General features: G+C 35.7%; 3 protein-coding genes across 4 annotated transcripts; 1 reads left to right on the top strand and 2 right to left on the bottom strand.

Annotated features, from left to right (window-relative positions):
* LOC18610491 (protein NRT1/ PTR FAMILY 4.6) lies at positions 8,457-12,780 on the top strand. Its single transcript, XM_007046178.2, has 5 exons — positions 8,457-8,554; positions 8,727-8,832; positions 8,987-9,204; positions 10,870-11,313; positions 11,417-12,780. Exons 1-5 carry the CDS (start codon positions 8,552-8,554, stop codon positions 12,392-12,394), a joined length of 1,749 nt encoding a protein of 582 aa, XP_007046240.2. The 5' UTR covers positions 8,457-8,551; the 3' UTR covers positions 12,395-12,780.
* LOC18610490 (aldehyde oxidase GLOX) lies at positions 13,504-16,208 on the bottom strand. The gene has a single exon (XM_007046177.2). It carries the CDS (start codon positions 15,378-15,380, stop codon positions 13,707-13,709), a length of 1,674 nt encoding a protein of 557 aa, XP_007046239.2. The 5' UTR covers positions 15,381-16,208; the 3' UTR covers positions 13,504-13,706.
* LOC18610489 (protein TWIN LOV 1) lies at positions 16,394-20,185 on the bottom strand. 2 transcript variants are annotated; one of them, XM_018116038.1, is made up of 7 exons: positions 19,166-20,185; positions 18,694-18,901; positions 18,515-18,579; positions 18,273-18,352; positions 18,162-18,197; positions 17,992-18,055; positions 16,394-16,860 (listed from the first exon to the last, which is right to left on the bottom strand). In XM_018116038.1, exons 1-6 carry the CDS (start codon positions 19,713-19,715, stop codon positions 18,005-18,007), a joined length of 990 nt encoding a protein of 329 aa, XP_017971527.1. In that variant the 5' UTR covers positions 19,716-20,185; the 3' UTR covers positions 16,394-16,860; positions 17,992-18,004. The 2 variants fall into 2 exon arrangements, with proteins under 2 accessions (XP_017971527.1, XP_007046234.2); XM_007046172.2 differs by having other exon boundaries at positions 16,401-16,860; positions 18,142-18,197; positions 19,166-20,182.

The following is a 21,877-nucleotide window of genomic DNA, read 5'->3' as shown; positions in this document are numbered from 1 at the left end:
AGAAGCCTACCCCTTTGCAGATGCAGAAAGAACCACAGAAACGAACTGCAAACCAAAGGAAAAAGAGTATTTATCTTTCAAAAGTAAAGGCTTTGGGGATTAATTAAGGTTCATTCATATACTTGGTTGGTTCTCTTTAATTTGTTCTTTGAATAACATATATAAGACCAAAAGGTTTCTGTATAGTGGAAGTTTGGATTCCCTTTTCGTGAAAAATCCCCGGCGGTGTGAATTGCATTGTTGCTGTTAGGTCCCCCTATTAAACCTTTAAAGAAAAGCAGCAGAATTGGCCCTCTTTTGGCATACAATTACTGAACTATATCTTCCCAAACCAAATCCAGCGGAATCCCACTTCCTCCTCCCATGACATTTTCAAGACTTTGTTCAATTGAAAAGTACTGAGCTAGCTACCCCACGTGAGGGAATTGCTTAAAGAGTTAGAGAGTTTGAAACTTGGAAGTTTGCTGTAAATGGACCCATGACAAACCCTTCATACCTAACCTTAGAAAAGAAAAAGAACAGAATATCATAGGCTTTTTGATAAGAGCATAAATATCTAGTTCAACCCCATCTTTTTCCTAGCATAAACTTTAGAACCAAAGCAGGTTTCCAACAAAACTCTTCTACCCTTCTTCTCCTTTGTTGCAGTCAAATCAAAACTAATGCCAAAGCCAAATTGCATTCTAGAAAAGATGCATTCTTCTTGCCATGATCCATACCTTGTGGCAATATTGCTGGTTAGGGTTTAGTGTTTTTGTCCTCGGTCTCGAAATGTTTTCACCCGTAACAGGAAAAACACTACAATAAATTTAACTTTCGAGTATGTATTTTTTTCTCCCGTAATGTTGTTAAGAGTCTTCTTAATTACATTCTTTTTACCTTTTAATAGCAATCCTATAAATTTGATTATGTCATGCAAGTTTTTAACACTATTTTGAATAGAATATGATTATAGAAGTTACATACAGTAGTGATGACCACACTTTATTAATTACTATTAAAGATGAAAAAAATACATTTGAAAATGTAAATGAGTGTAATTAAAGCCCGAGTTTATTATATGTAACAATATCTTGAGTTGAAAACTCAAAAGCAAGATAATATTATTATTGAAAAATTGAAATCTAATGCTGCCAAAGGAAATGGGCTATATTTCAATGCTGAAAACTTCATTGTCATAGACGAGTAAGCAATAAATCAAGGAAAAAAACTTTTAAGGACAGAAGTAATCTGAAAATACATGCAAATTAAGTCAATGTTCAAAGATCTTGAACATCACTATTGCTTACATTTCCAAGTTTCTGCCAATTGGGATTTTCAGTAAGATTAATCCTTGCACGTCTAAAATATATATATATATAAAATCAACAAAATTGTAACTTAATTCAACAGTTCTTTATTAGTATCCTTTACTTCTGCACTTGCTGCTTTGAATTAATTAACATTAGAGATAGGAACCCTTTTCTTCTTTAATCAGACCCCCAATTTTTAATTTGGAGGTTAGCAATTGAAATTTTCCATAGAAAATGTCAAGAGGTTAGGACTTTGCTGACACTTCATTTGGATAGCTAATTAAAGATCATAATAAATGTGAAAATTTATTATGAAAATATACATAAGAAAATCATAAAGTATGTATATAAATGCAATTCAATCTGTATATAGTTAAATAGAATAACTATATTCTATATTTAATTAATTAAGGAGCATCAATGTTTATCGCCTAATCCTTTGGATCATTAAGGAAATAATTAAGTTATAATTAAAATTTGATGACCATATTATTAAATGAATTTGCATTGGATTTATGCAAAGCATCACCGACTTTCTGGGGAGAAGTGAAGTTTTCTTTTCTTGGGAATTGAAGAGTAAAGAATACTATAACAAAGCATTGTAATTTATTTCCTCCTTTTTTAAATTGTTTAAAGATTTAATTAAATCCATAAAAAGAGAAAATTGCATTTAACATTTGCTAAATTCTTGGCATCAACACATATGGTTTTATGGTGCATTTGCATGTTAACTTAGCTAGGTTTTTATCATTATTAGACAATAAAAAAGGCAGAAAAAAATTTTGTTTTTGGGCTAAATGGATTCTATAATTCTAAGATTCTTGTTGACTTGCATACATTGTGGTGTGGCACATTATGACAATGTTTTCTATAACAAAGTATACAGAAATATGCTTAATTGTCTTAGGTTTCTAACCTTAACAGCTATATAGTATTTAATTTGAAGGTGTGTTGTACACATATATATTAATTCGTACCAAAAAAAGTCAAATGGAGAAAAGAAATATTCTCGCCGTCTCTAAATGTTTATATTTTAATTTCACGTAAATTAAGATAAAAGTTTTAATTTTGATGTATTTTATATTAAAATTTGAAACTTTTTTATATTATAGATCTTCAATGTTTTTATATGAAAAAATAAAAAAAAATATGAAACATAAATTTATAATATAAAAAAGTAAAAGTATTAAGTGTCAAAAAAAATTCATTTTAAGTCATTTCGAAAAAAAAAGATGGACAAAGAAATATAGATGGAAAGAATAATTCAGTTGGAATTCGAGAATTAAAATGATAACAATATTAATTATTTCGAGCAAATTTTAATGCTGCCAAAAGTCATTGGCAATGCTTCAAAAATAGTTAAGCATCTCTGGCCATGATTATGATAATCAATTAGCAAGAATCTAGGATTATTTTAGAGTCAACTAACCTGAGATCCACACAAAGTCAATGCACCACCTTTGCTTAAGCTTTAAATTAACATCGACCAATTAGATTTAAGTAAAGATTGATCTTTGCTTTGCTTAGTTGTTTGCAATATATTTTAAATAAAAATAGGAAATTTTTATACTTAAACCAAACTTATTAATAGAACCAATACTACATATTAAAAGCATTTACATCTGCCATCTCTTATCTAATAAGAATTCATATAATTTTGGGTAGGCATATATAATAAAGTTTTTTTTTTCTTTTTTTGTCAAGCATATTTCAAGGTGTGTCATGATGACAATTCTTATGCAAAATTAATGCTGAAGAATAGGATTTTTTTTTTTTTTGAATCAAGTTCCATTTTTATTCTCTCTCCATGGTGTGAAAACTTAGAATCCAACTATATGGAGTATATAACAAAGTTTGTACATCCAGCTTGATTTATATATCGAACAATTTAGATTTGATTTAACGATTGTTATTTTTTTTTTTTAGAAAAATTAAAATTATGACGTTTTCAAGTATCCCTACCCTTAAATTTGCCGATCACATAATGAAAAAAAAAAATAGATAAATGGGTTGGCTAAAAAATTGATCTACTGTCTTCTCTTCCTGTCATAGAGATGCTCGTTTTGTTTATCTGTCGGGAATAAGATTTCTCTTGCTAGCTGGCGAGTATTTGATTGCAATATCCTTTGAAGTTTTTTGGCTAAGAATTTCCAGGCTATTTGATTCCTACATGAGCCACGTACAGAGAATATATACACTGTTGATTCCATCCACCATATATTAATTTTCATCAGGAAGTTAACATTCTTCGTGTTCTCATCATCTGTTTGTTCATCGATTCTAAGAATATCTCATCCTTATTCTATCCATGAGTATGTAACTTCCTAGCCTCTACTTGAGCATCTTTCCTTGTCATGATTAATGAGAATGTACATTGTTTTAAGCTTGCCTTTGCGATGGAAGGCATGGAATTGACCAAGCAGGGGGAGTGATAAGATAAAATGGAGAAATAATGTTTCATTAGTAACGGTTATAATGTACGTGTCCAAGAATTCGACAATTCGACGTGAATTGAAATCACAATCAATCTTACGAATAAATAAATAAACTAAATCAAATATATTATTTTAAAATCTTATAAAAAAATCTGGACAAAATGAGATATCTACGCTAACATATTCACGAGGCAAACGTAGCTTTCTTGTCAAAGAATTTATAATTCCCAGCCGCAATGTAAAAATTAGGTCTGTATTACATGCACGACAACGTCCGAAACTGTAGAAGGAATAGATTGAGATGGCGACTCCGCCCAGGGGCGCACACCTCACGCTCACATGGGTGCAGAAAAATGCCGGTTGTGGCAGGAAATTGATATGTTTTTAAGGATAAGCCCCCCTTAGCCCACAAGTTCATCGGATATGCTCAGCTCAAAGGCATGATCACTTGAACATAAATCGACTTCGTAATTAATTAAATAAATAATGAAGGGAAGAGCTGAGCTGAGCTGTTTGCTCCACACAGTGACGTGCATTTTGGGGTGGGTATCAGTGTCACCTTCACGAGTGAGAAAGTGTAGACTTTGGCTTGTTTTGGTTCGTCTTTTTCCTTGATGTTCAAAGCACCCTTTCCCTCCCTTGTTTCTCTGCATATTTCCAAGCATTCCAAGCTTAGCTTATTAAATTCCTAGCTTGCTTATATAATTTGTTGTCTTATATATACATGTGGCCCCCTTTACTTTAATTTCTTTTCCGTGCAAAATATCTTGTTTTTTTTTTTGACTTGACGAGGAAAAGGATATATATATATATATATTTAATTCGATGGAAAAAAAGGTTTTTTTATGTGTTTTTAAGAATACTTATAAAGATTATTATATATATTAAGTGATATCTTCGTTTAATACATTGAAATCATTAATTTTATCTATATTTCAACTATTGCAACATTTTATACAAAAATATTATTGACAGATTAAATTTCTGCTTTGCCGATTTATTAATGTGGGATTGGATGTTGTTGTTGTTGTTTGATCTCATAACAACTGGATTGGTTTTATTTTGTTCCTATACACAAGTTTTGCATGGAAAGTAAGGAGTTTTTATGTCCATTCTTATACGATCCTGCATCACAACTGTTTTACAGGATAGTTTTTGTAATATTTGTACTTAATGAAACTTTTAATTACCTTTAAAAGAAACTTATACATTAGAATTTGAATTCAAAGTTTTATTTAAAAAATTCAAGAAGCACAACAAAACTCTGTTATTATTAATAATTAGAAATCTATAGACCTATATGTAGAAAACAACAAAATTAAATTAGTTCTTAACCTAAGCAAAATAAGGAAGCATGCGTGCCTAACAATCCATGGACTTTGATTAAAAATCATTTTCAGCTACCAACCATTGTATATGTGTAACAGTGTAAGTGCTTCTCGCAAATGCAGGCAATTAGCTGCTTTGGGTCATAACTTCGTCACGTTTCAAGGTAATTGCCAAGGCATCTGTATGCAACGAATTCTTTCATCTCTTTAATTTTTGAAGTCAAATGAAGACAATACACAGTGGAAGTCTATCTTCGCTTGTAATATTACTTTCGAATTCCTAAAACTTGTCAAGCATGTGCATGGAATAGACTCATCAGCATCAAGCTTTAACAAAATTGCAGTCCTTGATCATGAAAAAACATGTTCGTAAAGACAATTTCAAGCGGTCATAATCCTGTCTGTCCTGAACAGAGACCTTTCTGACGTGGATTTGATCCGGTGTCATACTCTGATTGGATGCAAGTTGAGGAATTGCTATCAAAATCTTTGGTAGAATCGAAAAGGAAAAGCCAGCCTCTCGGCCCCCGTGATCCTCATGGCTAATAGTTTCTCTCCAGTTTCTGTCTGTTTTGCGGTGAAAGATTAGCAGCCTATAAAACAATCTGTGGGCGAGCTTTAATTGGACAAATCAGGGAGTCAAAGCAAAAATCTGGGTAAAACAAGGATAACCATAATCTTTTTATTGGTCTATAGGACCCAGGTTTCTCCTCATCATGTTACAATTAGTGGTGAATTCTGCAAAGGGGAGTCTTGTCACAATCTGAGTGGGAATGTGTGAACGTTCTTAATGATGCTTTTTAACTAACTGCAACTTGCTTTTTAGCTTTGAATCCTTTTGATTTGTGAGACCAAAATGCTTTCCCTTTTATCATTGTGATCATAGCTATCAGCACAGATTCTGCAGAAAAAAAATTGTGGCTTAAAGAGCTCTAAAATTAAATTTAACTGCCAATTTGTTTGTTCCTTTCTGAAGAAACTTTCTGATTAGCCCATCAATAATGTTCGAAAGCAAAACAAAAATTATTCGAATCTTAATCAAATATTAACATCATATCTTATTGACGTTGAATAAAGATTTTATATAATTTATTTGTTAAATTATTAATTTTTTAAAAATATGTTGGATTTGTTACTTTTATGGTTAAAATTTTAAGTTTTCAATCCGCCTGTTAAGCAAAATTGACATGCTTTGCACCAGGTTTTACTCTATGATCAAAAACTATATATATGTTAGAAGAATGTTCGAAAAGATTTAGGCTAGCAATTTCCATTGACTTTCAACGAATCAGCCAATGAGTTTTTGTGGTCAATTTGGCTTCGTCAACTGATAGTTGAGCTTCCAGATTTGTAAAAACAAACGTTTTCGGGACCCCATGGACTGGTTCAACACAGCAAGACATCACACGATGGGCATGAAAAACATGATTTATATGCATTGTTGACAATTGAATTCCATTGATAAAATGATTCACGAGTTCAGCAGTCAGTTCCGATATCCATTGGCTCAGGCTATTCCTTTGATTGGACGAAGAAGATGATAAGATCAGTGAAAAAGGTGGGAGGGGTTTCTTTATAATGAGAGAGACACAGTGATAGAATTTGACTTTTAAATTAAAGGGATGATAATCAAATTTTACCAAGAAAAAACTATGACACACACACACACACACACACAAAATGATTATAAATCTCATATTTCCCAATGCCCATCATCAATTTATCTTTAAAGCACATATTCAAAGAGACAAATGTCATTGCAGATAAGTTGATAAAAGTAAAAATTTTTCGAAATAGATATCTCTATTAAAATTCTCATACTCATACAAAAAATTGATATGAATAGCACTTATATAATATTGAGAGTAAGTGACCGATTGAGTAAGTTTATCTGCTTTATATTATTGTAAGATCATCAAGCAGAAGTGCTTTGATTTTAGTAGATTGACTTCAACCAAATTGTACCAAAAAAAAATCTTATCATTTCCATAACTGTAAACCTTATAACACAAATTTACAATAAGGCGATGGAAACAATATAATACTCCTCCATTGTGCTAATAAAATTCTATCATGTCAAGCTACTGCTAGCTTTCAAAGTCCCCCAAGAATTCTTTTATTTTTGGGTAGGAAGAATTCTTGTTCTAATTAAGGTCATATATATATAGATAGATAGATAGCTTTAGAAGATCACTGTCCATGGTCATATCACTAGGCAGGCTAAGTGGATGATGGTGGGTATGTCCTTCAAAAAGCTACCATAATTTTGACTCACTTTTCTATCCTTTATGACACATACTGTCTTTAACCTACAAGAAAAGACATTGCTTCTTTTTTAGAAAAAATAAAAAAATCAAATCATTGGGAAATTATCAAGGAGCACCAGCCATGGTCCAAAATTAACTAAATATGAACAACAAATTCTGATTACGTAAATCTTTTCTTTTATAGATTTATCAATCAAATCGTTAGTTGTTCGAAAAATATGATGAATATCCCATCGCTTTCTTGATTGAATTTCTAATAGTTCGATATATAATACGTGAAATGAATAGTATATTTACCACTCAACTAATTGCGTTGTTTCTTTTTATCCAGGCTTTGCAATTGATGATATTGGGGAGATAAAGATACTTAACAATCAGACGGTCACAAATGCATTTGTATTAAGCTTCTATAACCAATGTTTATAGAGTCACCCACATAAATAAATTCCCGAGTTGACAAGTCAAAGGTTGAGCTTAAAGGATCATGTTGGCTACGTGTGTAACGCTGATTAAAGAATCTATTCTTTATCTTAATTACATTCTAATCAAACAATATACATAGTATAACAAAAGAAGGTAGAAGAAGATTAAAGATTGCCTCCTTTTAACATTACTATTTTATGAAAGCAAACATACTATATATAATTAGGAGGGTGAGGCATGAACAACTTTATGATTTAATATAAGTTATTTGGGTTTTGTTGTTGAGAGTCAAAGGAAGAAAGAAAGAAAGAGAGGAAGGGTGCCTTGTTTTCTGTTTAATTTCTCTTTTTACTTTGGGTGGAAAGGGGTTTTTTTTTATACTTCTCTCCTCCTTTTGGGGAGATATATTCATATTTTTAATCTTTGTATAAGGACGCTAGCAATGTTTGATAAGAACCTAACCCTTTTGTTTTTTGTGTTTTTTGTTCTTACCTCACAATGTTTTCACATGGAGTTCTGAATGCATTAAAAAAAGAATTGTGAAAGAAAAAATAAAATAAAAAAAGAAAGGATTCTTAGTAATGGAAAAGGTTCCAAGGGGAATCGATGAAAGTCATTTTCTAAAGGGTCTAAGACCATTCTCTCCTCCCAAGCTGAATCCAATGCCCTTCCCTCCCCCACTCTTTAAATACCCCGCCCCCCCCACCAGTCATCACCTTGCTTTTGTAATCAAAGTTCTTCTCTCACCTGAGATCCAATACACTTACCCCAAGTTGAAAAAGGGAGGGTGAAACAGAGAAAGAGCAATGGTGGGTTCCCCTTTTTTTCTATTTTTTTGGTTCTCTTTTTATGTTGTCCTCCAACTCACTCTCCTTGTTCTTGCTTTTGCTTTATCAAACAACAGACGAGAAACCTGTATTGCTTTCTTACTCCTAATTCTAGAGTTTTGTTTTTTCTTTTTGCTTTTGTGTTTTCCCACAGGAAGGAGGACACGAGGATAGCAGTTGGGAAGGCTATGTGGATTGGAGGAATCGACCTGCTTTGAGAGGCCGACATGGTGGCATGCTTGCTGCTTCCTTTGTCTTGGGTAATTAACAACCAAATTCCCCCAAAGCCTTTCTTTTGCTTCTTGCTTTTCAGTTTTGACACAATTCAAATATCAGTCAGCTTCCGCAGGCTGTTTTTGTTTGTTCTCTCTCTCTCTGTCTGATGTGTTTCAGTGATAAATTTGTACTGTATAGTTGCGGAAGTGCTGGAGAACCTGGCGTACTTGGCAAATGCCAGCAACCTGGTGCTGTATCTGTCGAAGTACATGCACTTATCTCCCTCCAAATCGGCAAACAATGTTACCAATTTCATGGGGACAGCTTTCCTTCTGGCTCTGCTTGGAGGCTTCTTATCTGACGCTTTCTTCACTACTTATCACATCTACCTGATAAGCGCACTCATCGAATTCCTGGTAATCATTCAACACCAAACCTTAACATTTCTTTCTTTTTTGTTACTTCAAATTATGTAAATTCTTGTTCCATTCTTGCATTTCTTCCGCATTGTGATTTTTTGAGAAACCAAAAAGGTGTAAACTTTGCATGAAGGATAGCCATTTTAAATGCAAAATATACAAAAAAAAAAAACAAGACACTGGCAAAAATCTGAGTGTGCAAGCATTAAAGGTTGTGGCCGTCACCCCCCTGAGACTTTGGTCTGTAGATCCAAGGAACACCGTCTGTCTAGGTACAACTATCGAGGCCTTGTGATAAATGTTCATAAATTTCTCTCTCTCTCTATCTGCTGTCAAACCCCAAAAAGAATCAAAACCCAATTACCATCATTCAAAAAAACTCAGAAAGAAGAAGAAAAACAAACAAAAAGGGTCTGTTTCAATCTCTCATCACATGGTAAAAAAATCCAGAAACTAGTGGTTATGTTAGTTACAGTTAGGTTTTGAAATGATAATTTTCCTCAAAAAAGCATCAAATTATCATTTGATGTAGGCAAATAAATGGTAAGTTCAGACGCGTGTCGGAGAGGGGTCCCCGGGGATACAATTCATAGAAAACGTATCCAATCAGAGCCAACGCCTTGGGGCTGGGGGGCCTTAAGGGGGTGAGGGGGAGGGAAGGGGGGACCCGTTTTTAAAATATTTGTGTCGCGTCTTACGACAAGAGAAACTTCCTTTTCTCAATTTTAGCAAGATAGCGACATCTATCCTGTCTTGTTGCTTTGAAAATCATGTCCCTGTTTGAAGCACATGATTAAGGCACAGCATGACAGGTGGTAAGAGATTTTGCTCGACACGTGCCATCATTGACTGTCAAAATGGTTGCACCCTTAGGGTGCTGGAGGACACGTTTGTCCCACGACCTGGTATTGTCTACGTCTGAGATACGGTAATTTTGATCTACCAATGTCCGTATGGTAAGTGGAGAAAAAGCGGAAAATCAAATCAATGCCTATCTTTAAATGGGATTTTCATCCAAAAGTACAAAAAACCATATGTAGGAATAGTTTCTAATTTGATGCAGGTCCATGAACCACGTGTGTGGCTACTACTTAGACAGACTCGACTGAATTTTGGGAGCCTACTGAATTCAGAACCATTGCCCACGTGCACCCTTCCAAGCCGAGCAGCCCACAGCCCATCTTCTTTACAATGACGTTTCAGAGTAGGGCAGTCCAAAACTGTGTACGTGTGTCTGTGTGGCTTACCACGAGATGGAGGGACCCACTGTTTGTTGATTTGTTGATCTTAATTGGATGATTTTAAGTGACCCCAATTATCTATTTGGACCTTTTCTCTGAGTCTTTAGGCAAATGCTGCAGGCTTTCGGATGTGGAAATCAGATAGGGAAATTGGGGAATTTGGTTTGGTCCAGGCTGATCCAGGCCTATCTACCAAGGCCTTCTTAGTTGAGTTTGATATTGTTAATCCACACTTTCGCCAGCGCCCAAACCTGGGCGTTTGAGAAACACTTGAAAATAAGTTTAACCTTGTCGAAAAAAGAAATTGGAATGGAAGTTTCAATTCTTCATATGCATGACTTGAAGAACCTTTTATGGTTTAATAATTATTACATATACTTGCTAATTTCACAAGCCTAACCCATACCGGCCATTGAAACAGGGCTTGATCATTCTTACCATGCAAGCTCGGACACCTTCCTTAAAGCCTCCGGAGTGCAATCCATCGTCCACCCCCTCCATTCCATGCCAAGAAGTTGGGGGTGGGAAAGCAGCTATGCTGTTCATAGGCCTTTATCTTGTGGCACTTGGCGTTGGAGGGATAAAAGGGTCTTTACCAACGCATGGCGCTGAGCAGTTTGATCAGAACACCCCGCAGGGAAGGAAGCAAAGATCGACCTTCTTCAACTACTTTGTCTTCTGTCTTTCATGTGGTGCCCTTATTGCCGTTACGTTTGTTGTGTGGGTTGAGGATAACAAGGGCTGGGAGTGGGGTTTCGCCATCGCCACCATTGCAATATTGTTGTCGATCCCAATCTTCCTCGCTGGCTCAACATTTTACAGGATCAAAGTACCGTTTGGCAGCCCAATTACAACCATTTGCAAGGTAAACTTCGGATGCTAATGCAACTTTATTTTCCAGTAAACACTCTACCTTGTTTCCATTCCTGAAAGGAAGAAATAAGTGTGTGTGCGATTTACTTGAACAGGTTTTGGTTGCTGCTATGCTGAACAGTTGCATGAGCAGCAGTCCAAGCAATGCCATTGCGAACCTGGCAACAAGCCCTTGTCATCAAACTGAAGCCAGCGAGGAAGCAGAACAAAATGCCAAACAAAGTGAGCAGCAGCCGGATCAACTCCCAACAGAAAGCCTTAAATTCCTAAACAGAGCAGTGGTGAACAAGCCAGCTCACCCAGCACTTGAATGCTCAGTGCGGCAAGTAGAAGAAGTGAAGATTGTGCTAAAAATCCTTCCCATATTTGCTTGCACCATTATTCTCAACTGCTGCTTAGCTCAGCTTTCCACATTTTCTGTCGAACAAGCTGCTACCATGAACACCAAGCTTGGTTCATTGAAAATCCCACCAGCTTCCCTGCCAGTTTTTCCCGTAGTCTTCATCATGATCCTTGCCCCAGTTTACGATCACTTCATCATCCCATTTGCTCGGAGAGTGACCAAAACCGAGATGGGGATTACTCATCTGCAACGAATTGGAATCGGTTTATTTCTTTCCATAATAGCCATGGCTGTGGCAGCTCTTGTCGAAATCAAGCGAAAGAGAGTGGCAACTGACTCAGGCCTACTTGACTCAACCAACCCATTACCCATTACATTTTTCTGGATTGCTTTGCAGTACTTGTTCCTTGGGTCAGCAGATCTTTTCACCTTGGCGGGGTTACTCGAATTTTTCTTCACTGAGGCGCCTTCAAGCATGAGATCGTTGGCCACATCTCTTTCCTGGGTATCACTGGCAATGGGGTATTATTTGAGCTCGGTGATTGTATCGATGGTAAACAATGTCACGGATGACTCAGGCCACAAGCCATGGCTCTCTGGTCATACGATCAACCACTACCATCTGGAAAGATTCTACTGGCTTATGTGCTTGCTTAGCTCATTGAATTTCTTGCATTACCTTTTCTGGGCCATGCGCTACAAATACAGATCAGCAGGAGCTAGAAAGTAGAAACAACCCGGGGGTTAATTCTGAATCCTTATGTTAAAAACAGACTCGGTTGCTGTGATCGGCTTGATCCAGTTAAATGAACACATTTCGGTAAAGAGAAAGAATTCAGACAAATGCACTGTCCCCAAAAGAAGGAAACTACTCAGCCTGACGCTATCAAAATCCAGACACATTGCTTATCTGATACCGTCAGCATGATAAGCCTGTAAATGGTCAAAACTGGGGGTTTCAAGGGTGGATACTGTCAGCTTTCTCTGTTGAGCTATGCTGCTCTTTGTTTAGTCTACTGTTCTTGTTTTCTTATGTTTTGTTTAGCCTTTTATTGTCTTTAGCTTCCCTTTGTATCAGCCTTGGTTGTCAATGAAGAAAATTCAATTATCCCAAAACTAGAACCGAATACTAGAAGTTTTGGAGACAAAAATCTGATCAATTAAGTAAAAAAATATAAGCATAAGCTTGCCAAAAACCCAATCATTTATGCAACCAAGTTCGAGTTCTTAACCTATAATTTAGGTTCAAACGAACCCTTAACCTGAATTGTACAAATATAAACATGATAAACATATACTAAACAAATTCAAGAGATTCTAGAGAAATCAAACATGTACTGTTTGTTGTCAGAGCAGTTCATGTTTGATTGTGTATTTGGTGTTTTCTGCATTATTGGGCTAGGCCTATGATCTTTACACCATCCAAAACCCCTGGCCAGGTTTCGGTTCTGTTTAGTTTGGACTTAGTCCAGTCCGTGTGAACCTTGTCGTAATTATTATATACTATAATTCACAAAAAAAAAAAATGTAAGCTCCAATTTAAACGAAATAACAATTACGGTTAATTTAGATTGATTTTTTCGGTTTTTATGTTAATAGGTCGAAAGGAATAATTTTCGGTTGATTTTGAATAATTAAAATTTATGATTAAAGTAATAAAAAACCAATAGTTAATAATATATTTTAGCTATTATATGTTATTAATATTGTTAAAATATACCTTAAAATACCTTATTCAAATTGAAATAAATCAATTTCAGTGATTTTTTATTTTTTATTATAATTCGAGTATTTCAATTTTTCATGAGAATTTTATTAATTCAATATTAAAACTGAACCGATCAAATGTTAGTCGAGCTTGAAGCTAACCCAATTTCATTATTGGAAAGACAACAAGTAAACTAACTACCTAACCTGATTTTGCTATATCAATGTAGTGGTACTTCAATTTTGCCTAAAAAGAATCATCATATAAGAAACCTAAAAAAAGAATATCTAAGTAATTGTACATGATCAATCACAATCCTAAAGCTGCTCAAAGATCACATCACCTTCACCCAAACCGCGTGACTAGGAATCCCGGAGTGTACCACGAACAGCATATAATAACCCGGAGGTGCCACGCTGGCGTTGGTGGGCCCAACCACCACTAGCTTGTGATTAAACATGGACAATTGGACCACGCTGGCCGTGCTCAAAATGACCACGCGTTGGTTCATCCCGATCGAATGCGTCGTGAACGACGGCGCCACCAGGGCCACGTAGGCGGCTCCCTGCTTGTAAAGCGGCAGCGAAAACGAAACCCCGAACCTCTGCCCGTACACCAGCGCATTCCCCGGCTCCAGCGATAAAACCGAGGGCCTTAACGAGTTGAATTTAGGATCCATGTAGTATGGGTTATAAGCCTCCAAACTCAGATCGGTCGGGTACGGTCCGGTGAATACGTACCTAGTATGCGGATTGCTGCCACCCACTAATATCCTGCCATCTGGCAGAAGCAATGCAGCGGAGTGGTACATTCTCGGGATCTTCGAGGGCGCCAAAACCGTGAATCTCCGCAGTGGAACCTCGTTAACCGAGTAAAGAACCGGGTTCAAAACCGGGTTTACGGCATTCTCCCAACCAGCAGTGCCATTAGCAGCGCCGTTAATGATGATCACATCACCGGTAGGTAACAGTATCATGTCAGAAATGACACGTGGCATGGGCATGAACTCTATGAGCCATTGGGGATTTGGGTCGTTCACTTTCAGCCTGCCACAAGTCCTTGACGCCTCTACGAAAACCTTCATCTTATCCGCTTTCAAGAACGCCCCCGCAGGTGCACCGCCGCACACGAGCACCTCCACCACCGGAGGCCCCGTCCAAGACAACCTCAAAGGAAGCATAACCGAAGAGCCAGTACTAGGATAGTTTCTCTTATCATCTCCAGGCATAAGAGGGAACTGTCTCAGAACAATGCCTTTTTTATAATCAAACAAGATTGATTTTTGGTTGGCGAAGATGAAGAGATTTCCATCTGGTAGTAAATGCAAGAAAGGGTAAAGATTGTTCTCTTCGGGGTCCCTAGTTTCCACCAAGAAACGAAGGTAAAAGCTCTTGTTGTTACTGACGAAGTCGTTTTTAGGATAAAACTCGTAAGTAAAAACCCTTCTACCGCCAAGGATTATGATTCTTCCATCGGGCAAAACTTGGTTAGTAGCGTACCATCGACGGTCGATAAGATGAGTAGCCGTGAGTTCGTACCAGTCGCAGGCATAAGTGTCACACGGGCTGAAAATTCGGATCACGTGATCGCCGTCATTGTATCCGCCGGTTTGGATAAGGGTACCGTTGGGGTCGAGGGAACCGGAGGAGCACCAGGTGTCAGTTAGGACGTGGAGGGGACGGAAAGTGTTGGAAACGACGTCGTAGAGGAGAGAGTGGGCGGTGCAGTCTTTCTTAGGACAGAAGCTGCCGGCGGGTAAAGATAGGTTGGAAGGGCCGGAGTCAGTGCGGTCAAAGATGATAACTTTGTTGTTAGGGAGGAGTTGCACGTGCATGGCGGAGATGCCTACGCTCGGTTGCAGGAGCTGCCAGTAACCCCCCGATACTACGGACAAAGATGAAGTTGGGGTCACGAAAACTGATGGGTTTGCTTCACTTAGCTCCAAGAACGAGAAAAGAAAGAATAAAGAGAAGAAGTTAACGAAAAAAGATTGGTTCTTGAACGTCATTTGGGTAATGACGATGGTTCTTGATGGGGTTAGCTAGAGCTAGAAGAAGATAGAGGATAGGACTCAACCAGGTTGGTTGGTGTATATAGAATGTTTAAATTTTTGTTGGTTTGTTACTACTAGTATTATTTTAGTCTGGAACAAGAGATTTTGGCATGTGAATTCCTAGTAGAAAACTTGATGAAATGAGAAAAGGAAAGATCAAAGGACATGATGCTGCTGCCCATGTTGGGAGAAGATTTATATGAGATTCTGATGCATGGATGGTGGGTTTGGTTCATCGTGGACAAGTCACAAGTGTGATATTGTTTGTAATGGTTGAGGAGTGAGGGCTTTACTATCTTCAGAGAAAGACGACGCTTTTGGTTTTTCCTTTGAAGAAAAGGGAAATGGAAAAAAGAAGATAGATTGAATTGCGAATGAATTTGATCTTTTTGAGTGGATATTAGCATTTTCGAAGGGCCAACTTTTTAAGCTCGTGAATCTTTGTCAGATCAATCGGGGTTGAATTTCGCGGCAGTGCTGCTGATTCCTGGGAAGCTGACATGGTTAGCCAGGCTGTCCAAATCTCGCACGTTGCATGGGGGGACCCGAGATGCTTGAACTTTTGTGTAGTGTCTTTCACATGATTAAATCAGTTTCTTATTAATATATATACACTTCTGGGTTAAGAAAATCTTGAGCTTAACACTGCTCCATCAGACTACTTCAGAGTTAAGGTTCAGGCCTTCGTCATGCTTTTTCTGTCTGTCATTTCGATTTCATTCCTGGTTAAGGATGAAATGTGAACCCTGTTTTTCCATAGCTTTGCTGATTCAGTACTGCTGTTTTAACCCATTGAAGATCTCCTCTCCTTCATACCTTTTTGTCTACTTTCTGCCGAATTATGCAGAATCTGAAATCCCAAATCCTAAAATAATTACTTGAAAACTTTATCATCCATTGGTAGCTTCAACCTACATGATTTACAGAGTGACATTTTCCATCCATTAAGTAAAACATGCACCCAATCCTTCAGGATTTTACATTAGGATCATTGCATTTTCTTTGTAATGACAAAGCTGAGCTTAGTGCCAAGACAACTTATTCACCAAAACTATTATACCGAGGAAACCCCTGTAACAATCCCACTTTGATTATTCCCTTTCTCTTTTTTTTTTTTTTTCTAAATTTAGAATTTTCTCCCATTTTACATTTTGACATTTCAGCTACTAGATGAGATTACAGACAGTATTCTCAGCTAGTATGAGATTACAAGCACTGTGAGACTGGATTTTCAAGAGTTTGGTAAGTGATATATGACAGCCGCAAAGAATACAGAAGCCATCTATGACTTGGAGGAGCCAGCAGATATTGATGAAGTCCTCACTGCAACCTTCACTGCACCAACAGCACTAAGTTGCCTCATCTCAGGACTCAGCCCATGTCCATCCCGGTTCTTACAGTCATCCTCTATCTGAACGCCCACAAAGTAAGCTATCTGAACAGATATAATCAGTGTAAGAGAGGGCAAATCAAAGCTGCAAAGAGATATTCCATGATTCTTAGCATCGATCCATTCCAAGCAGGCTTTAGATTAATATGCAATCAATCACAAAAGGCAACAACTAAAACAACTATAATCCACAACTTTTAAGCAATTTATGGATTGATAATTGACAATAATCAAATGTTAAAAGTGTTAACCTAGATCCACACCTCTTGCAACATCCAGCATCACCAGGTTTAGCATCAACAATTGCAATATGATATTTTTTTTCTTTTTGGACTCCATTTTTAGCACTCAATTAGGGGTTGAAAGATGCATCATATTTCAGCAATATCAGAAACGTCTACCAATAATAGATAGATAGCATTTCTATGATCATAGAACACCAAGAAATCATTCAAGTATGCATGAAAAGCTTCTGTTTTGTACAAGCAGTTTTTTAATCATAGACTATGGGCGAAATTAATTAACTTGGAGCAAGAATAAGCTGCAGCTATCATGCTTAATAAGCTGTTTTATAAAGCAAAGCAATATTTAAAACACAAGTTTTGAAACAATGACTTATAGCCCCTCAGAATGTTAAAGCCTCTTTACCCACACATTCTAGTGTCAGTTACTCTGTTTAGAATAATAAACCAAAAGTCAGACATTTCCAAAGTAAAGATAGAATGGAACAGCAAACGTGCCAAGTACTAAAAATCCAGACTCTCAAATTTCATTTCTTGTATGCTACTAAGAATACTTAGATGTACATGTTATATCTAAAATGTATTCTTCACCTAGTTTCTATCAAGTTTCAGAATGTATAATAAAAGATTTATGCTACAAAGGCTTATTCTGTACATACTGCATCAGTAATGGCAAATTTACTGACAAAGGCAATCCTCTATTCTTTACACTGCTGCACAGTTATTAGTCTGTATAATTCAAAGACCGTGTATGTAAATCACTGATGCACAGATATTAGTCCTCTATCCTTGACTGCACTGAATCAAGCTGAAGGTATGCTAAATTGACTAACAACAAGATCTAATATTCATCTCGTCAACAGAAAACAAACAACTAAGATTAGAAAATTTATCTGAACTTACAAAAGTTTATGCATAACCAATAATATATTACCTTGCCAGAGGCATTACGAACAGGAGATAAGTGAAGACAGTTCCAAAATGAGCTTTTGTCCTTCCTGGTACAGTAACAAGACATGTATACTTAGACCTTATGGACATAATGCCATTCTTCAATAAACATTGGAAGTGAGAAAGTATCAACCTGTAACTTAAGATACGTACTGTGCATGCTTGTTCTGTTTGAATGCTTTCCTTTATCTGGCAAACGGTAGGCAATAAATGTTAACCATGCACCCATAATAGTTTAAAAGTTATATTGGATAAAAGAACTACCTGATGTAGAGTTGAAGTATCTGTATCAACACCATTCAAGACTCTAAAATTATGCCCCAACACTTCATGTCTATCATAGCCTATAAAGGCAAAGAAGTATATAAGCAGCTATATAAACTGCATCTTTAAATAAATTTATAAACTGTTTGCTCTGGATCTTTCAATTACGACTGGTGAAATAATTATATGAGATTAAATCCATGATGCTTAATATTGGAAATTGGAAAAGCATATTGAAGCACCTGTCAATCTTAAGAACGCATCACTTGCATAAACTATAGGCATGTCAGGTAAATGTGGATCAATTCTGCAAGCCCACGGAAATGTGTTGCCGGTAACAAAAAGCAAAGACATCAGAAATCCAGACAAAGCAGGTTATCTACTATAAAGTAGGAAAATTAAGAATTTGCAAACAACTCACAGTACAAAGCTTTGTTTGATTCTACCAAGTGATATATTTAGTGATGAACTAACGTAGCCTGCCCCAGGTACACTGCATCTCTTCCCACAGACCAATCTGCCGGTCAACTCACTACAGTGGGTTAGCACAGACAAGATATTGTTAAATGCCGTTGCAGCCCTTCGCTCCTCAAAATCACTTGCCTTGCATGTCTCTTCGATATCTAATACTGTAATATAGACTTGATAGATGAGAACTCAGTCAAGTAAATCCAAAAACAATAATGGAAGATGAGAATATAGTGTCAACTTTTGTCGTCTAAACAAAGGGTGAAACATCAATTAACAGCAGATATTGGATGACAAGCTCTAAAGCAAATAAACATTGTTGATGGAGTGGTTAAAATGCTGTTTATGATAACATTTTCACATTAAATGTGCAGTTGATCAATCGATAATGGCTACACACAAAAAGTATAGCTTAAGAAACGAACCTTTACTACCCGAATCCAAGGACAAAACGCGACGCAATTCCAGCAAAGAATCGGAATCAACTTCCTTCCTACAAGACCCAAACACAACCTCATTCAAACCCGACCCATCCTCACTCAAACTCACCCCTCCGTTCCTCCTCTGTTTCGTCGAAATCGGAACCTGAACCGCCACGAAATGAATCACCCTTCCGTCTTCTTTCCCAAAAACCGGTCTCATATGAAACAACATCCAAAACGGCGTACCATCTTTACGGTAATTCAACAAACTGACCTCAACACCCCTCTCTTCTCGAATCGCTTCCCTTATTTCCATCACCGTCCTTGGATTAGTTTTCGGCCCCTGAAATATCTTCCCATTTTGCCCAATCACTTCTTCTCGTGAGTAACGCGACATTTTCAAGAAGCCGCGGCTGGCGAAAACGATTGGGTGGCCTGAAATCGAAGGATCCGTGATGGTGAAATTGTCTGGTAAATCATCGAGAGCTTCGCGGATCCATTCGGAGTAACGGGTGTTGAGAGATTGTTGGATTAAACGCAACTTTGAATCCATTTTCGTTGTTGTTGTTGTTTTTCCAGGTCTGTGATTCTGGGTTTTCCAATTGGAACCAATCCCATGTGGGTAACAATTCTTTTCTTTTGTAAAGCTTTGCAAGAATTCCCAGACTGAAAAATATCAAAGAAAAAGCACACAACAGAGGAATCCCAGAACAGAGCACCTTGAAAATCTAACAAATTACTACGAGAAGGTTGAAGGGTGTCTTAACTTTAACTTAATTACTAGTACCAATTCCTGACAAGCTATATCTCACTGAGGTGAAAATGGAGAGGAGAGACTGTAGAGAGATGTGGCTGTGAGAAGTGGGAAATTGGGAAAATATCTTAGGGAGTGGAACTTGGAAGCGAATGAACAACGATGACTAAGCAATGCCCATCATTTGTTTGTCAAGTGGATGATTCGAAAACAAAGGCTTGAAAGTATTTTGTGATGATTGGGAGTTGCCAATTGGTGAAGCTTATACTTCTACAGAAGCAAAGAGATTGGTGACCATCAGTCGAGGTTAAAAGAGCAAGGTCTTGTATTGTACTGGATTTTCAAGGTTTCCTGTTTTTACCACTCTATCCATTACTTTGGCTTTTGATAAATTTTAAATGAAATTTATAAATAATGTATTATTTTCTTAATTATTTTTAATCTGTATATATACATACCCATAAATAATTTTTTTAAAATTTTGTTTCAATAAATCGACACGTCATATTTTTTATTATTGGATCGAATGTTCAAGAATTCTAACATATGAAATTATGAAAATTAAAACTAGTAATATGATTTTTTTCCTTTTATATTTAACAGAAAAATAGTAAATATATATTAACATGTATAAAGTATTGATTTTGTAACTTACTCTTAGATGGTGTCTGAGTCTTCCAATGTAGCATGATAGTTGGAAAACTATATTATAATGTTTGGTATATAAGAGAAAGTATATATATATAAAGTAATTAAAATTTACATTAGTTAAAATAATAATTTAATTTAATCATGTCCTTAATCAAGATCATCTCTTTTTAAAAACACCTCTTAACACGTTATTATTAACTATAATTGATGTTAAATATTAATGTGTGGTTAAATAATTGAATCGATCCAATAATTTTAATATAATTTTCTTCGTGAGAGTCACTTGTGCTATAATAACATAAGGAAAAAAACTAATATATATTTAAAGAAAAAGAGAAAAAAGAAAAGTACAGTAAGTTTTAAACAACACAATATTTAAAAAAAATGACATTGAATTGATGCGTTACAAAATTTATAAATAATTATTTAATAAATTAGAGTAAATTATCATAAAAAATATAAATAATAACAATAGTAATATCGATGAAAATAAATGAAAAGAGGTAGACAATTATGAATTATTTCGACAATTGCTTTAAAGACTTTCTTTTTATTGTGATCATTAAAAATTTGAATTGGTCAACCAATTGACAAATAACCATGTAAATAAATTTTATTCGTATTTTTTATATAAAAAATACAATAATCATATAATAAAAATTTGAATAAATACACTAACTTCCTTGACCTTTAACCATAATAGCATGTGGATCAATTAGTTTTCAAACTAAACACTCATTCTCAAAACAATATTTTTTAATTACACGTGGGTTATTGGTTTTTAAAATAAATACTCTATCGTAAAAGAATATTTTCGTTGAACACATTAGTCAATAATTTTCAAAATAAACACTTCGTTGAAAAAAATATTTTCGCTGAACACGTTAATCAACTTTTAATATTTTCATTAGTTTGATAACACGGTAATATTTTAAAAAATGTATTATTTATTAATTATAAAAATTACCATTATATAAATTATAATTTTCATATAAAAATTTATCTATCTTTTTTCAAAAAAAAATCTTTCCACCAGTCACTCGCTCCTTGCGACATTTTTCAAGGGATCTCGAAAGGAGCATATGGTGTTCGCCAAAGGAGTTTAAGAGATCCAATCAAATATAGCATTTAATGATTAGATTTAACAGCAAGATGATTGACAGATATAAGAAAAAGTCGTCGATAGACTTGAAAAAAAGAAAAAGAATGAAACATTTAGGTAATATCATTGTTTATATATTTGAAATGAAGTATTTATTTTAAAAATTAATAAATTTATATATAATTATAATAAAAATTGAATAAATGAA

Source organism: Theobroma cacao, chromosome 2, assembly GCF_000208745.1.
Source record: "Theobroma cacao cultivar B97-61/B2 chromosome 2, Criollo_cocoa_genome_V2, whole genome shotgun sequence".
In the NCBI taxonomy this organism is placed as follows: domain Eukaryota; kingdom Viridiplantae; phylum Streptophyta; class Magnoliopsida; order Malvales; family Malvaceae; genus Theobroma; species Theobroma cacao.
The sequence above is the reverse complement of the archived record's forward strand: the minus strand, read 5'-3'. Positions and strand labels throughout refer to the sequence as shown.

Coding starts and splice junctions, on each gene's coding strand:
- LOC18610489 (XM_007046172.2), bottom strand. CDS start 19,715: ATGGATTCAAAGTTGCGTTTAATCCAACAATCTCTCAACACCCGTTAC. Junction 18,580..18,693: donor ATCAAACAAAGCTTTGTACT/GTGAGTTGTTTG, acceptor GTGGGCTTGCAG/AATTGATCCACATTTACCTG. Junction 16,861..17,991: donor TTCGTAATGCCTCTGGCAAG/GTAATATATTAT, acceptor ATATCTGTTCAG/ATAGCTTACTTTGTGGGCGT.
- LOC18610491 (XM_007046178.2), top strand. Junction 8,833..8,986: donor TGCTGCTTCCTTTGTCTTGG/GTAATTAACAAC, acceptor TGTACTGTATAG/TTGCGGAAGTGCTGGAGAAC. Junction 11,314..11,416: donor CAATTACAACCATTTGCAAG/GTAAACTTCGGA, acceptor TTACTTGAACAG/GTTTTGGTTGCTGCTATGCT.
- LOC18610490 (XM_007046177.2), bottom strand. CDS start 15,380: ATGACGTTCAAGAACCAATCTTTTTTCGTTAACTTCTTCTCTTTATTC.